Raw genomic sequence first — 17,500 nt, 5'->3', positions numbered from 1 at the left:
AAGCATTATTTACGTTTTTATCGTGTAATTTATCTATATATATATATTATTTAAGATTGGATTGTCATTTTAGGCTACAGTAAGCATGAACTTGGCACAATAAACATGTTGTACTTCCTGAAAAAAAAGGTGTCATATTACACCCCTACCTCCCCATAACGGCCACCTCTCCACAACGGCCACTTTCTTCTGTCCCCAAGGTGGCCGTTGTGGAGAGGTTCAACTGTAGAGTGAAAAAAATTGCTAAATAGACTGGCACACCGATGCCGAACAGTAATAGTAATATGCCTCATAAATTTTAACTGCAAACTTGCCTAGTCCCTCTATGGCTTACTCCCAGGCCCTCACAGTCAATTCGTTTCGGTGACGTATCCGAGGCGAACGAGCGGGGAAAGCTTAGACAAAAACAGACTGCGCATGCATTTGTTTTATTTTTAAACATGGTGAACTTTACGGGTTTATGTAAGATGTTGCAAACAGCGGTAAATTATGGTTTCAAAACCCCTGTGGTTGCATGTGTAATTGTAGATCGACTGTTGCCATCTTTGCAAACTTGCAATCTTTAGCTCTTGTGACCCTATTCCGACGGAGCAGTATGTGGAATTTTTTGCGCTCAAAACCTTCGGAGATGGAAACTGCTGTTTCAGAGCAGCTTCGCTGATGCTATTTGGGACTGAACAGCCATCGCTAACAACTCAGAGTCCGTACCATTGTTGAACTTGCGAAACACAGTTTTTTCTACTTAGCTGAGGGCGAGGTCATCACTAGAATGGAAGCTGAGATGGCAATTTTGAATGCCAAAGCTGTCCCAGGTTAGAATTTTCCCGCCTAACGGAAATTGTCTCTGCAAGTGAAGAACTTTCATTTCTGTAACGGCTATTTCTTGTAATTCGTTACAGTAAGCTCAAGATGTGAATGTTTCGTTTAAGTTCATTTAATTAAAGGCACTTGTGAACTGAATTTTGATTCAAATTTGATTTTGATGCCTAGTTATTTGACAATGTGTAATTGCAGTAAAATATCGTTTTAAAGCAAGCTTGGGAAGGGAATAATAGACTTCAGATATTCCAAGGCATGAGTGTTTCTTGGTGTTGCTGAAACCACTGGTTTCCATTGTGTGCTTAATTTTGCTCATAAAAGATGTCACTGGCTTTTGTTTCAAGTCAAGTGGTGATCACAACACTAAGAAATAGTCCACTTAGTCCTTATTCCTGAATGTTTTGGTAGAACACACCGATAAAAATAAACACAAAGTGTTCAACATGACACAAGCAATTTGTTATTATTTTCCAACCAGAACATAGACAAAGAGCCACTGCTCACAAAGTACTAGCAACTAACAACTCTTATATACTCGAAAGAAACTTGTCGACCGAAGCATTTGCGTCGAAAATGAGTTCGAACTTACTACTTCTTCCGATTTTCCCGGCATTGCGCGAGCCGCTCAACGTGAAATTTCACGTCAGAAAAAATTGAAACATTTGTCTCAATTTTTGATTTTTGTCTAGGCCTCGCGTTTTTGTTCGGACCACGTGACCCGAAACAGAGAGAGGCCTAGGAACTAGGCAAACTGCAAACCTAACCGCAAAACTACTAAGCTGATGAAAAATTAATGAGAAAATATTTTCAGTATTTCGAGCTTCGTCGTTGCTTCAATAAACAGATAAGTCTAAGCAAATTTAATATCTCGCCTCGCTTCCAGTCGCTTTTCTTTTAAACATTCAGTAAAGGTAAATTGTAAAGCTTATTAAAAATATGTTGACCGAATGAAAAACTGATCACTCATGTCCTTCTCTTTTACTGGTATAACCTGATTCTCCTTTTCCCTCTTAATTTCTTTTCTATTGTAATATTAATGATAATAAAAATTACATATGATTTACTTTTATTTTGTTGCATAGCCTTATTTAAATCTGCGTTATAATGCAAGAATAGTTTTTTTTCCCGTTTTCCAGCTCGTCTTGTCCCGCCTCGACTAGCTTTGTGGCTATTCTCGGGACAAGCAACTTATATCATCATAATTTGTAAAATAATAAACAAATTGTTGTTGTTGTTGTTGTTGTTGTTATGTTGTTTGCCTGTGTTTTATTTAAATAAGAAAATTATGCAAATCGAAACATCTTGTAGTCATAACTATAATTTGTTCGCACCGTTTTATGGATGAAACTTTAAATATATTTACCAAAAAAGGTCAGTATAAGCAGTTCAAGGTCATTTGCAAATTCAGCTTATTGTGTGGCTTTGAAAAAGCTAATTTAAAATCCGCTTAAAGGTTTTCACTAGCCAGGAAACATAGGACTACTTCAACTTTCAAGAGGACATGTCAAATCCTCTTCAAATCACCTTGGTTACTTTAAGAAAACCCATGATAACGCTTCACGAGGGAAAACCCCCAATAACTTGAAACTGTTGCTACAAGAAAAAAAGGATCAACTTATTAGATGTCCTTTAATGCACTAAATATTTAGTGGCATCAGCGATGAATTTTCTTAATTTTATTCTTTTGTGTTACTTTACCTTTCATTACACACTGTTTATATTTATATCATCCCAAGAAAAGTGAGGTGGCTTAAATGGATTTACTGACGTTAAAACTATACAAAAACTGTCGGAAAAGAAAAACTTTAACTTTAATATTACACTGCGTAAAACTGATAATAAATGTATACGATTCGCAGTTGTAAAACTAAATTTGAAAAAAAAAATAATAATAATTTCTGCCAGTACTAGCTGAACCTCTAATTAACTTTTTAAAGTTCAGGTTTATTTTCCCTGACATTTCAATTTATTTTTTTATGTATATATTTATTTAAGGTCTTTCATTTTGCAGGAGCTACAACAGCTGTGTTTATAGTTAGTTTCGGTTTGTGCTTTGTTGCCAATGAACTTTTAAGGCATTAAAAAACTACTTTTAAAAACCGACTCAAGCAAACGTTAATTAGAAAGAAAAGGCCCAGGATTGTAGAGATGCTAAGCTGACTTATTAAAAAAATCTTCTCTTTCATTCATCAGTCCAAAGTTGACATCCAATAAGGATCGACTTTGATAAACATTTTAAAAGGGAAATTAAAAAAAGGTAAAAAAAATATTGCACGGCGCGACGTTTCGACGACTTCGTGTCATCATCGCCAAATGTGAACAAATTGACATAGGAGGCATAAATGTACAGAAATATAACTGTGAAAAGGCACATGTTAATTAAGTTCAAGTATAAGAACGGAAGAAATTTGACAGTTTTCGCGTGGATAGAGTCCGCTTGAGTGTTTTCTATTGTTTCATTTTTATTATTATTATGATTATTATTATTATTTTTTTTTTGGTTGTGTGTTTAGTGCTGGTCTTTTTTTTTTTTTCTAATCAAGGGCATTTCAAAAATTAGCACTCAAGCTTCCCTCTGCATTTCTTAAAAATTTTATTAGAAATTCTTCTTCCCTTTAACAAAAATTAATGTTAACATGCATAGTGTGTTTTCAGCTGAAAGCTCGTTTAAAACGTTTTAAGGTAGCCAAACAATGTATGTTAATTCCAATTGGAAATTTGCTTTGTTAAACAAATAACCTGTCACCGTTTCCACCTAACCACTGTTAATAAAATTTTCCAGAGACGCATTTGCATGGCCTGAGGGAAGAAATTCCGCTTGGAACATGGGAAGAACGCACGCAACAACAGACGAAACGCAGCTGGGAAATCCGAGAGATCACGAAAGTCCGGCCAGCTCCTTTTAAAGATCTAAAAACGAAACTTTTTAGGTTTCGAACCATCTTTTGTTTGTTTACAATCAGTACCACCAGAACAAAAGTAATATAGTGTAGTTGTGAAATTGCGATTGACTTGGAAGCATGAAATTTCCTCGACACAATACGTTGGCAAGTTGTAATTTGCTGCTGCAATTTGCAAGCTTCATAACCGGTGAGTGACCTGCTGAAATATTGATTTGCTCTCGGTTCCGTTAGGAGCAGGTTCCTACCATATCTTGTTGTTAATTAATATCTTTTTAGGTGCCCGTCTTAAGTTGGAACATGCGAATTTGTTTATTTTTATTTCATTTCTTTATAAGGGGGGGTTTAATGAAAAAGATATAGAAAATTGTTGATAGCAATGAACAACTTTAGGATTCAAACCTTCCCTCCTCTCGTGATAATTTAAGAACTTGAAAGCCATATTTTTGAAACTAAAAAATCCTGGGAATTAAACGAATCGACTCGAGTATCAACAGCAATACCTTCCAGCATCTGACAGTCCTCTGTGGATTCCCTTGCCTTATAAGGATCAAAAATCTTCCGACACGGTTCGAAGACAACTTAATGACCTTGAAGAAAAATCAATGATGATCTGCAAGCAATCTTTACAAGCGAAAAGATTCTGACGACCTAAGAGAAACGGATTGAAAGTCTTCCTTAGTTTACCAACAGAATGTTTTATATGAGTTTGCATGTGATCTGTGTGCGGCAAGTTATTTCTGTTACACGTGCTGCTACCTCCTCCATCGTGTAGAGGAACACAAACAAGCCGTAATTGGAAAGCATTTCAGGGACGAGCATTATATAAGACGGATGAACCTTCATGAGAACTTCAAAATTAGGTTAATTAATTAGTTAATTAATTAGTTAATTAATGCAGAGGGAAGCTTCAGTGTTTAAAATTTGAAATGTTCATGAGTAGAAAGAAAAGACCGACACTAAGCACGCAAACGAACTTCAGCCGCACGACACTCTTCCGTTCAAATGCTTGATTTTAATTTACATGTAGCTTTTCACACTTTCATTTCTATAAAAATATAGATGCTACCTATGTTAATTTCTCCATATTTGATGACATGAAGTTGCCGAAGTGTCAAGAAGCGTTAATGTCGTAAATTTTCCTTTTAGCTAATTGTCAAATTCTCTGGTCACGAAATGATCGAGCAAAAACTATTTCGTATTACTTCAAGCTTAACGTCAATACCAAACTTGCAACAACATAGGACGATGCTAGAGCGACGTTTCTCGCTTGGGAATAACGAAGATTTTTTCGGACAATAGGCCTTATCACAGTTTTCGACGCCATTTTGACGGGTAGGCAAACAGGGTCGAAATAACAGTGTTTGTATGGAAATCCAATGTCAAATAATTTTCATAAAACATCGCTTCTGAAAAATTCATGAATTGGAAACTTTTGGCACTAGAAAAAGGATTTTAAGAACAAAATTGGAGAGATGTAGCTGTGACAGAAAGCGTCCAGTCGTGTTTGGAACTTTCCATACATTTGTCTTTATAGCGAACTAGCCGTGAACTGCTGCTAAAAATAGTTCGCGGGAAAAAATACAGGGAAATGTATGGAAAGTTCAAAACACGACTGGACGCTTTCTGTCACAGCTGCATCCCTCCAATTTTGTTCTTAAAATCCTTTTCCTGGTGCCAAAAGTTTCCAATTCATGAATTTTTCAGAAGCGATATTTTATGAAAATTATTTGACATCGGATTTCCATACAAACACTGTTATTTCAAGCCTGTTTGCCTACCCGTCAAAATGGCGTCGAAAACCGTGATAAGGCCTATTATGAAACCACACGAAAGCCGACGGAAAGAACCATAGGATCACAAACTCTTGCACTTGCTGACAACAATCACGTGATAAAAAATGACAGGTGAAGGAGTGCTATGCAAATATTTGGCTTGCAAATGAAAACTGTAGATCAAATCGTTTAATTAATATGTTGTCTTCAAGTTGTCTAAAAGCTAAGGTGTTCGCTGCGACAAATTATGTAAGCTAAGGGAAATTTTATAGTGAAGAACGGAAGGAAAATAACAGAATTTTGTAAACAGCTAAGAAATAGTCACTTATAAGTGTTAATTGTGCAATTGTTAAACCGAGCGTTTTACACTTGACGAAGACAAATTTATGTACATTCACCTCCCCGCCGGCCATGTAGCTACTACAGGCATTATTCCACCTGTGAGTCCTCTTCACCTAGCTGGGAGGACCGAGAATTTGCCTCTTTGTTTGGTTTTATAGCCATGTATTTTGTAGCTCAAATCAAATTGCAGATGGCAGCAGTGAGTTCCAGACAAGCAAGGAAGAAAACAGCGCGAACAGTTGAATGGTTTCCAGTTCTGATTGGTTGGCCACATTTTTTTCTTCAATATTATTCGCTCAGAGCCGCGGGCTAAAATATAAATTCTCTATTTTAGCCTGCAAAATACGCCGTAATGCCCGACGAAAATATCATAATACTAGTTTTCCGTTAGTGTTGTTACAAACCCGTTACCATTTTTACTATTTAGGGCCACAAGTGTGTGATTCTGTGGCCTATCATCCAAGAAATGACACCTGTAAAGGAAATCAAGTAAAACAAAAATGTGCTGCATTCGGAGGACGCGGGGCAAGAATCGATGATTCGGGTAGTCTTCAAAAGGTGAACAATCTCATCAGTCAACTGGGTGAGAAATACTGGACAGGGCTAAGGTAAAGTGAATGTTATTTATTCTTATTTATTCATTCATATAATCATTCATTCATTCATTCATTCAGTCACTCATTCATTCATTCGTTCGTTCTTTCGTTCGTTCGTTCGTCCGTCCGTCCGTCCGTTCATTCATTCATTCATTCATTCATTCATTCATTCAGTGAGTAAGTTAGTTAGTTAGTTAGTTAGTTAGTTAGTTAGTTAGTTAGTTAGTTAGTTAGTTAGTTAGGTAGGTAGGTAGTTAGTTAGCTAGCTAGCTAGCTAGTTAGTTAGTTAGTTAGTTAGTTAGTTAGTTAGTTAGTTAGTTAGTTAGTTAGTTAGTTAGTTAGTTAGTTAGTTAGTTAGTTAGTTAGTTAGTTAGTTAGTTAGTTAGTTAGTTAGTTAGTTAGTTAGTTAGTTAGTTAGTTAGTTAGTTAGTTAGTTAGTTAGTGAAAAACTACACAGTACACGCTGGGGAAAAGCGATTTTAAAAGGACGGCCACGAATTTGTTCTAAAGATTCTTTAAAATATGCATGGAATGATGTTTATATCTCATTTGGAGCTACTATTACTATTACCAGCAGCAACTTCAACAATCTGGATCTGCTTCTTGTGCTATGATTCCTAACCAGCAAAACTTCACAAGGCACGATGAGCGATTCAACTTCTCAACCATGTTCTCAGGCTGCCAAATCCGGCAAGTTCACGTCACTTTTAAGAGCGACCAAGCACAGTGACATTCATTTTCAGCTCAAAGAAACTCCTTATCTTGAAGTTCTTTCCTTATGTTGTGAACTTTTCATCGAGTTTTTAACGAACGTTCAATATTTTTCTGTAAGATTTACGAGGATTCCAAACTGAAATTACCGTCATCTACACGGGGCTGACGCTTGCAACACATTTCAACTTGATTTTGACTTTTATAACGCGAACTTTGATTGGTTCATGTGTTGTCAGATACGCGTTTTCATTGGCTAGTAGCAAATATAATTGCCCAGAGTGTGTATTGAGAAAACCTATTTCAATAAAGGAATAAATAGACAAAATTTCTCCTCAAAAGTCGAATTATTTTTGAGAAATATTTTATAAAAGCAACAGAGGACTTTTTTTCCGTGTTGACATAGCCTCGTCTAAACACTCGGGGAGTTGGGAGAATTCTCGAAAGTTATCCAAACCCGAGACGCAGTCGAGGGTTTGCATAACTGTCTCGAATTTTCCCAGCCTCCCTTGTTTTTAGATGAGGCTATGTAAACACAAAAAAAGTCCTCTATTGCTTAAGTATTATTGCTCGTATTAATTCTAGATTAATAACTTAAAAGGAAGTAAAGTTATAGCCACATCAATTCGTCAATTTTACTTATACACCCCATCATGCCCCCACAAACTCTGCTGGCTACTTTTGCTTGATATTTATTCAATTGTATCTGATAAGCTTAAGCTGGTTGAAATAGAGACTTTTAAAAGATAAAGGATTGATGAAATAGTTCTCAGCTATCAGTTACTGCTGATGTTAAGTGTTGTGGATTTTATATTAGCTGGAAGAAAGAACACAAGTTCTGCTGGGAGCAAGATCAATCACTGTGTGACCTTGAAATCAAGGATGACATCGCTGACACACCTCAGGGGAATGATGGAGATGATGATGATGACGACGATGATCCCAGTGATGACGACGATGATGATGATGATGGTGATGGTGATGATGATGATGGTGATGACGATGATGATAACGACGACGATGGTGAATGGTATTGCTTTGTAATCATTAGGAATGAAGCCAAACTGAAAGCAATAAAATGCAACGAACGACAGCACAAATACATCTGCGAAAAAGGTATGTGTTAGGGAAAGTAGGTTAAACAGCACGACGTCAAACGGTACTATTAAAAAATATAAATTGGGTACCTGGGTAAAAGTGACAACAATAATTTATTACCTGCTCAGAAAGGAGAAGATGAACAATGTTGGATCTAAAACAATAAAAAACAATCTAAAAAACTAATTAAATAATTAAATAGGTGATCTAATTTTTTTGTGTTCTTGATATAATATTTCTTGTATAATCATTAACAAAATAATACATTGTAACCGATTTGGCGCAAGTCCCAGGCGTTATTTGATTTACAAGTTTTACAATTATTTTTACTTTACGTCACTACTAAGCTAAAACATTTCCATCTTCAACTATTTTAAATAGAAAGCGAGTGTAAACAATTTTAGGAATAAATGAGAGTGATTGACTCTTGTAGTAGTCATTAATTTAAAACATAAGTATCTTCGAAGTTGAATAAAGTTCAAACTTTTTCTTTACACTTCATATTATGTATTGAGTTATTTACCTGTTTTTAATGCAACCTCAAAAGTTGGGGTTTTTCAATGATCTTACTATAAATGATCTGGCGTCATCAGGATTAATATTGACGTCGACTGAGCAAGTTTCTACCCAACCAGAAACCACATCTTTGACAAAACGAACAATGGCTACAAGATCTGAATTAACAACAAGTAAAGTAATACAAGTAACGGCTACTACAAAACTTCTAACCTCAAAAACGGCGATATTGGCAACCAAAACAACAACAGTAACAGACACAACAACGGCAAACATCACAATGGTAAGCAGTCCTGTTTTAATTACTCCAACAGCAACAAGCATTCTATATGTTTACACATTTCTTCAAAGTGGTAGGCTGACAACAGCGATGATTAGGGAGCTTAAGCAACGACGGCGGCGACGAAAACGACAACGAAACAATAGGTTTAATGAGCAAAAACAATCGCTCTGCACGTGCGTTTTACATTTTGGTACATTTCTTTGCCGTCCTCTGAAAAACAACAACGTGAAATGACCAAATTCTAGGTTTTTTGGAGAACGTGAGCACGCGACGGTGAATGTTTCATTTCCTTTCTTAAATTGCCCTTGGGACGAAAATTTCATTTTCCAGCTTTTTGCATTTTGTGTAGAATATGACCTTCTTACTCATGTTACCAAATTTCAATCCTTTACGGCGATTGGAAGTATTTCTTTTTTTAGCTTTTTATTCGTAAAGGATTGAAATTTGGTAACACGAGTAAGAAGGTCATATTCTACACGAAAATGCAAAAAGATGGAAAATGAAATTTTCGTCCCAGGGGCACTTTAACTTGAACGCCACTCCTACCAATTTGGTTACTGGATAGTTCGCCATGCATTTCTGTAGAAGTTGAGCGAGTTGAAATAATCGCGAATTAGCACAATGAAATAAAGTTATACTTTCAGGTGACGTTTTCGTTGCCGTTGCCGTCGTCGCTGCTTAAGTTCCCTATTAACGCAGAAGAGACGTTTACATTGAATACCGCCTTAGTTGAAACTTCCAGCAAGAACAAGTCTACACAGGAAAAACAGTCTGCTGAAAACATGGTATTGTGTTGGCTTTCAATATTTTTATCTTATTTTACTTTATTTATTTATTTATTTATTTATTTATTTATTTATTTATTTTTGTTACAGCCAGTCACAAGATATGAGTAATTCCACGCTCTTTTTTTCTACGTACTACACTATGATATCAGTTATACAAGAAAGCATGAAAACAAGAGCTTTTTCCCGCTTTGTGTAGCTCTTATTTCAGTGGGAATTCATCTTTAATAAGTTATGTTTAGATCAGCCACATTCACTAGATTTTGATAACTTGATGGGTGTTGTTAGTAAACAGAAAGGACCCCACATTCACTAGATTTTGATAACTTGATGGGTGTTGTTAGTAAACAGAAAGGACCAATGTAGGAGGTTTGGGCTGAAATGCTAACCCAAAGCGAGGTGGATTTGTGTACGTAATTTTCAAACTCATTAATAATGTATGACAGAAAACAAAGAAATCACAAACACGAAGGGGTCATAACGTAAAAATTTGTTATACTCAGTTCACTTTGATTTTCTCCAGGAATTATCACCAGTTTGAGGAAATAGAAAAAGTGTTTCATTCTATTTACAAAATCCTTGAATTTGGTTTAAAATAAACGCTTCTCTTTGTCTGAAATTGGATGAAACACTCTTCCTCTTGTTTTATATATTACTTCCATGGTTTGAAAAGATATTTAGGATGAATATACTTCAAGTAACACTTTGAAAAGAACGGCTTTTGATTTTCGGAAAATTTTGAACTATTTCGAGAGAAATTTATCCCAGATATTCTGCAGAGCATAGAATTGTCTGTTTACACTACATGGCTGATGTACTGTGATGTCGATACAGCGCTGTCTGTTCATTTATTAACACGAATCAATTTGCTTTTCTTACATGCATCGTGTGGACATGAAGTGTTATTTTCAACCTCTACCATAATTCAATACAAGTCTGTCCTGGTATTGCAAAGACACGGTTTCCTTGGGTTAAACTCGGTTGGCCATTGTTGAATATATATCTCCCTGTTCTGGTGGAATCCATTAATTGACTTTCGATACACTTATAGGAAAATTTCGTACTCATCAAACTTTGATTTATTTTATTGCAGTTACATCGGTTCATTTTGTTGATGAGAGCTCTCAACGTTACAAAGAGAGGTTCTCTGAAGGTAAAACAACACATTACGTTATGAAAAACTAAACGATAAGTCGCAATTTCGACAACACACGGTACGTCATTCCACGCCAGCCTATGACCAGTAAAAGTCGAACTGCGTGCAGAATCTATTCGAATCTGGCGCTCAAATTTTACACCGCGCCTGAGTCGAGTTGAAAATTTTGAAGCCTCGAGCTGATGCGACAAGACCGAAAAGTAGTATGGGAGGCTCTAAATCGGTTGTAATTCAGCTGTCAATTTCACGCTTGTCAGTTTCATAGGATGGGATAAATAGCATAGACATTTGTCTGTGTTATTTGTTTTCTGTAGGTGAGCCATACATGAGGTTTTTAAATTTATTAATAAATTACTCATATCACCTTGCGGCCTTGTCGCGGAGCTCTTCCGACGACTTTCATGAAAAAAGCCGTGGAGAAAGTAAGGCGGAACATAATAGATAATGGAAAAGAGCGAGTGTAGCGTCTGGGGTTATAATGAAAACTGGCAAAAAAATAACCATTAAAATTGGTTACAAAGATAATTGGCCTAAGAGTCAAACAAAGTGTACACTATGTTTTTATGTGTAATCTTCAAACAAATTATATTCCAAACAAAGCCTTACTTCTATGTTTTTGTTTTGTTAGAATGCAACCAACATAACCAGCAAATTATTCCAAGACTTGAAAAACGAACATGTCAAAAAGAACGAGATCAATGTTTTGATAGCTACTCAGGAGCTGGAGTCATTTGCGATTAAGTACGGCAAGATGCATTATAAAGTAAATGAGAGCATCGTCATTTCCCAGGAACACTATGGTGAGTGAACAGACCGCAGGAGGAAGGGAGTGGTTCGAACAAAGCAATTAACCACTTTAAAATTTTAAGAAAAGTAAATTTCTCCGTTCGTAATTCATATTTGTTACCTACTTGCCAAGAGAATTTGATGAATAGTTATCAGTGGAATCTATTTTTAGATACCAATTGAATATGAGGTTCTTAGGGATAGTCGCTCTTAATGCCAATATGGCGAACTTAGAAAATTTATGATATCATTTCCATGCCATTTCAATCGCCCAGTACTTCTAAGAAGAAGCGTGCAATTGGCTCTTTAAACAATAGTTAACAGGACATAAGAATGATCGTATCCCTAAAAAGCAACAAAGGTACTCTATATAGGGAGCAATGAAATAGATACATACGAAATTACGAATGGTTGGTTTTAAGAACAGAGTTGATTATGTAATTTGTCCACCTTTAAGATTCCAGTTCTGACGTCAGATCGAATCAAAGAATTGTGGGTTGTATGTGCTTATATAGTGAGCAGTAAAGGTACGCTATTGGTGGGGGCATGGTGGAAAACAATTATAAAGTAGTCCAATCAAAAGCGTCCGTTGCTTCCGTGGAGATTAGAGTGCCGGGTTGGAAGATGAATTCTTGCGTTGCGGCTTTCTCGTTACCATGATGTAGAGAGATATCGTACATAGGTGGTAGCTCACTGAACGTTGTTGGCGACATTGCTGGCTTAAAGACAAATTGCAGATGGCGGATTCCAAGAAACAAGCCACAAAGGGGATGGAGCCCCGTGGTTATACCTTTCGTTTTCTGGGGGAGCACCGATGCTCAAACGTTACCTCATCAGAAAAAGGGGTGAAGCCCCTTTTTCAATTTATATTTTAGTTGGGTCCTTATATAACTTGAAAGTCCGTACAACACCTTCTTTTTCAATTAATTCCGTAGCAATAAAGATCCAGAAAGTATTTGTGGATAACATTGATACAGTCGTTTTCTCCGTCAACGAGACAGAATACTCAGTTAAGGAAGGATGGGCGAGTATTTCCCTACCGTCGAAAACGTTTGCAGGAAAAGGTAAAATGCAGTTGCTCTGAAGATCGATCAAATGGTGACAGGCTTAATTCGTGTAGTTTCTATCGAATATAGCAAGGATTATCATTATCATTATGATTAAAAAAAATTAGAGTTTGGAACAGACGTAAACAGTGAACAGTTTGTAATGTAATATGTTTCTTTTGCTTATTTCTCTCCTTTTATTCCTTAGACGTCGTTGCTGTCTACATGGTTTATAATGAAATCGAGCAATGGATCCCAGATGAAGAGCATGTCCAGTTGAAAGGGTGGGTTTATTTGAATTTGATGTACCAGCCCAGGTAAATTGAGACGATTAGAAGTTAACCCTCAGGCTTACAGACAAGCTTATACTTCGGACACCGAAGTACAACGGGAAGATGAGGGCAGGTAGAACCCTTGCTCTTGCTTTTGCGGAAAAAAACGCTTCTGCCTTTTTGGAGATAGCTAGGATAATCGCCATCTTGGATTTAACTCAAGCTATTACTCCATCTTCAAAGTTTCCGGGAATTGAATTTACATCCATGATTCATACTACATCGGTCAAGTATAAAAGCTGTTACAACCGAAACCACCCAAAAAATTAATGGAAATTGACAAACAAACGTGACATGTTCTGTAAGAAAGTCAATTTTTGTTCATTAAATGTTCTGAAAACATTGCCTCTCAAAAATTGGCTGCCATGGTAACACAAATCCAGTGAGCCCTAATCAACGATACGAAATTGTGTCCAGATCAATTTTTGAAGAAGTTACGAAATTCCGAGTTGTTTGCCCAAATATTAAAAAAAGGTATAGGGTGGGAGGAAATCCGTACCCTGGTCTACATAGGGTTAATATATTTACATCTCATATGTGGTAGAAGTGTTTTGTCCGTTTCCACGCAGTAAAATTTTCAAAATTGATAACTGCCTTATTAAAATGGTACCGAAAATAATTAAATTGGAATTCATTCAATATAAAAAAAATGTTAAAAGGTACCAGATAAAATGTCAGTCAAAGTAAAAAATTCAAAATATTACTAGTCGCATACAGGCATGTGATGTTCAATTTTCTTTGCTACGAAAATAAAGGCCAGGCCACGAAAACTTTAATTAAATAAGATGCTATTTAATGGCCAAGGTCAGTTGATATGGGCAAGAACTCCCCTATTACGCCAACGGCTCTTCCAACAGAATAACTGTAATACAGTGACACAGGCATACTCGGAAAAAGAAGAGTGATCCCAGCAGGAGTCGTATCTAAGGCCTTCAGATTTCTAGTTTAGATGTTCTACCGCTAAGCTACAGGAGACTCGACATGAACCAAATTTAATGGCCTACTGCTCAGCAGGCTAAAAACATCACATTACATTTCTATCAAACATACATGTTATTCAGCAATTAAGGTTATAAATCTGCATTTAACAGGAAATATATTAATGACAAATGGGATAAACTATTAAGAAAACATCTTTTGCATCATACTTTACGAGGCAACCTAACTAGCTCTTTTCTTTCTTTCTTTCTTTCTATTTTTTTTTATTTATTTATTCATTATTATTATTTTTTTACAGTAGAACATCGAAGACCTTCAAGTTGGGAAGCCGGATAATTGCCGGAAGAGTAGACCCTGAGCCTATTGGTATTCTTGAAGAAAATGTCACAGTTTCATTCAGTTACGACAGTGTATGTTCAAAATTAGTAAAACTCTGAAGTACCATTTACTACTTCTACCTTGATAAAATAGTTTTAAAAAGCAGAGATTGTGGTTTGCAAGTTTTTTTTTTTATTTCCTTACAGAAAGAAGAAACGCCACATTGCCTTTTTTGGGACTTCTCAATCAAGTAAGGATAGCAAATACAAACATAACAATTTAACACGATCTGTTATCTTGCTTTTGCATTGAATTTTGCAGATATGTCGTACGATGATATCTTGCTCAGTAGGTCAAATGCATATGAAAAGCATTTTTCTTAATCTAGTTTTAATTCTTTAACTTTAAAACTAATCTAAAAACACCAAACACAAAAGCAAATGAGAAACTACTTTTAAACTCAATTTATCCGACATATTCTACAGCAGTGACTGAAGGGTGACCTTAAATTATTTGGTTAAGTTCTGATGTAAAACGTTTTCGAACAATCACAAAGTCCAAGATGGTGGATCGTCTAATTTTAACGTCATATGAATATTTTTGGCGTCGTATGACGTCATCATCAACGATCGATAGAAGGTTATAATAGGCTTCATAAGGTTAAGGGAGTTGGAGAATAAGTAAAAGCGTAAACGACGGAGTAAACCTCCCTGATTTTGCAGGTCTAAATTTAACGGATCTTGGTCCGGCAAAGGATGCTCGTTGGTGAAAATAGTCAATAATGAAATCACCTGCTCCTGTAATCATCTTACTAACTTTGCTGTTCTGACGCAAGTTAGTGGAATCAAGGTTAGTATTAAAGTCCAAAATTGCTTCCATTGACCTTATTCAGCGAAGAATTACACACCTGGAAAGGCCCTATTACAATGAACTAAGTTACAAATTTGGTTAACACTAGTCCTGTTAAAACTAGACTAGCAACAAACAAATCGAAACTGACAAAATCTGGCTAAAGAAGTTACATCAATTCTTTTTACTAATGCAATAAAGCTAAAGCTAAACTATTCTGCAAAGAAACCCAAAACTAATGATCCAGTTTTCCAAAAATCCTCTAATAGTTCTCTAAAACGTCCAGTGAGTGTCTAGGGATGACCACGATGGAAATAGGCAATTTCACCATGGAACAAAGGACTCCTTTTCAGATATACCTAACCTGTACTGGTCTATTATATTTGACAGACGAATTGAAACTCCTGGGCTGCAATTTTGAAGGATTATTTTTGAACTAAGCGACTGACTGAGTTAATGACTGGTCGTAGGTCTTGAAATAAAAATATGTGTAATATTTCTCTTCTGTTATTTTCAAAGGAAGTATCTTCAGATCACAGATTGGCGTTGGAAGTGATCACTTACGTTGGTTGTGCCCTGTCACTCACTGGGGAAGTGCTTACTATAATAACATATTGCGCTCTCATGTGAGTTTAGTATGTCATTACTCTCTCCCAATCCCAAAAGTACAGCAGCGTTGCGCCTTGCGAACAATCGGTTAATATGGGACAAAAACCTTCGGCGACTCTATCAATATGATCACATTTGTATCGCCTGTTATGGACTCATTAACTGGAACGTTATAGTTGTATTAAGTATGGCTTTATAAAACTATAAAGTTCTTCTTATTACCAATTGAAACTTAAACGTCATGGTCCATTTTGTTACCAATGGCTATAATCAGTAGTGCTCGAGCTATTATCACATTTTTGGCTTGGTAATTACGTGTAAATTGAGCTCTGCTTTGATTAAATAAAAGAAATACCAGTGAGGTACTCCCGTTAAGGGAGGCCTCTTAACGAAAATTTGGGTGACGTATCTGTCCGGACAAGACAAACAGCACCGTAGAAAACTAAATAACTCTCATTCGTAGATCCATAAATAGCCCAATGTTAATGTTTCTCTCTGAGATGCTGTTGTGTCACAAACAGGAACTTAAATCAGGATCAAATTCAAATACGCCTCAACCTTGTGGTTTCCATAGCGATCGCACAAATTGCCTTCCTTTCTGGAATTGAAGCCTCGGAAACAAAGGTAAGCCACATGTACAGAAATGTTTCATGGTTTCGATCCTTGATATTTCCTGAGCTTTATGTTTTCCAAGAGACATTTCTCATCCTAATAATAATAGGCTCTTTAAAATTACTTGGAATGAAGATCACAATTGTTAAGGCTGCAGCAAGTGGATCTGAATAGACTCACTGAATTTGATTTAAATTTTCCATTTCGCATCCTATTCAAGCTATCTGTCGTCTGCTACCCACCTTCCGCCATCCGCTATCCTCCGTCAATGACGGAGGTAGAGACATTCGTCATCTTCATTTGCAATCGACCATTCTGGGTTTCATGAAGAGAAAGCAAAGGAAAATCACTACCGAAAATAGTTGAAAAAACCTCGGCTGCGCCTCGTTTGTCAACCTACTTTTCAGTAATCGGAAGTCGGATGAAACATACTTCCTCCGATATATTACACGAAATTAAGTTTCAGTGCACAAACAAGTTCAGTATTTAACGCAACACTTTTGTCTCAGTACAACTACAACATTTATCTACGTTTATCGTTTATTGAATACCTGAGGCTCGTGAAAATGGACTACTGAAGATCGAGTCTGTCGTAGAAAGACTCTGTAAGTCCAGTCATTGTAAAAAGGACAAGCCTGCAGTTCATGAATTAACCACTAATCAGAGATACGTGTATTCGTGTCCTCCACAGGATGTGTGTGTCTTCGCAGCAGCATTAATTCATTATTTCTATCTTGTTGGATTTGCATGGATGTTATTTGAGGGAATTTACTTGTATCTGATGTTGGTCAAAGTATTTAATACAGTTATCAGAATGCGCCTGTTTTATTCCCTTGCCTGGGGTAAGTGTTATGCTACTAGTTATAATTTAATTGTTTAAGAAATAGAAATAGCACGCTAAAATGACGGGTTTTCGCAGATTTCGAAGCTTTATGTGAGCCCAGTCCTGTTTAAAAATGCTTAGAGGAATAAAAGGAATTTATAGAAATCATTCGTTGTCTTTCTTTCTTAAAAATGCTTAGAGGAAT

The 17,500-nt window shown here is 36.3% G+C and overlaps 1 protein-coding gene across 2 annotated transcripts; it reads left to right on the top strand.

Annotated features, from left to right (window-relative positions):
- Positions 1 to 3,652: 3,652 nt before the first annotated feature.
- LOC146452416 (uncharacterized) lies at positions 3,653 to 17,456 on the top strand. 2 transcript variants are annotated; one of them, XM_085097952.1, is made up of 15 exons: positions 3,653 to 3,909; positions 6,264 to 6,444; positions 7,961 to 8,259; positions 8,835 to 9,040; positions 9,685 to 9,825; positions 10,919 to 10,978; positions 11,610 to 11,781; positions 12,703 to 12,831; positions 13,022 to 13,097; positions 14,383 to 14,494; positions 14,609 to 14,652; positions 15,125 to 15,251; positions 15,771 to 15,877; positions 16,382 to 16,484; positions 17,164 to 17,456. In XM_085097952.1, the coding sequence occupies exons 1-15, from the start codon at positions 3,840 to 3,842 to the stop codon at positions 17,350 to 17,352; spliced, it is 2,016 nt and encodes a 671-aa protein (XP_084954078.1). In that variant the 5' UTR covers positions 3,653 to 3,839; the 3' UTR covers positions 17,353 to 17,456. The 2 variants fall into 2 exon arrangements, with proteins under 2 accessions (XP_084954078.1, XP_084954079.1); XM_085097953.1 differs by lacking the exon at positions 9,685 to 9,825 and having other exon boundaries at positions 8,835 to 9,007.
- The last annotated feature ends 44 nt before the right edge of the window (positions 17,457 to 17,500 follow it).

This window comes from Pavona decussata, unplaced genomic scaffold (genome assembly GCF_977016875.1).
Source record: "Pavona decussata unplaced genomic scaffold, jaPavDecu1.1 SCAFFOLD_371, whole genome shotgun sequence".
Classification (NCBI taxonomy): domain Eukaryota; kingdom Metazoa; phylum Cnidaria; class Anthozoa; order Scleractinia; family Agariciidae; genus Pavona; species Pavona decussata.
Note: the sequence above shows the minus strand (reverse complement) of the source record. Positions and strands in the feature narration are given on the sequence as shown.

What these genes read in the sequence shown, in the direction of transcription:
- LOC146452416 (XM_085097952.1), top strand. Translation starts at nt 3,840, where the DNA reads ATGAAATTTCCTCGACACAATACGTTGGCAAGTTGTAATTTGCTGCTG. An exon ending in CAAATACATCTGCGAAAAAG is followed by an intron (nt 8,260 to 8,834) that starts GTATGTGTTAGG and finishes TGGCGTCATCAG; the next exon opens with GATTAATATTGACGTCGACT. An exon ending in CGCAAGTTAGTGGAATCAAG is followed by an intron (nt 15,252 to 15,770) that starts GTTAGTATTAAA and finishes TTATTTTCAAAG; the next exon opens with GAAGTATCTTCAGATCACAG.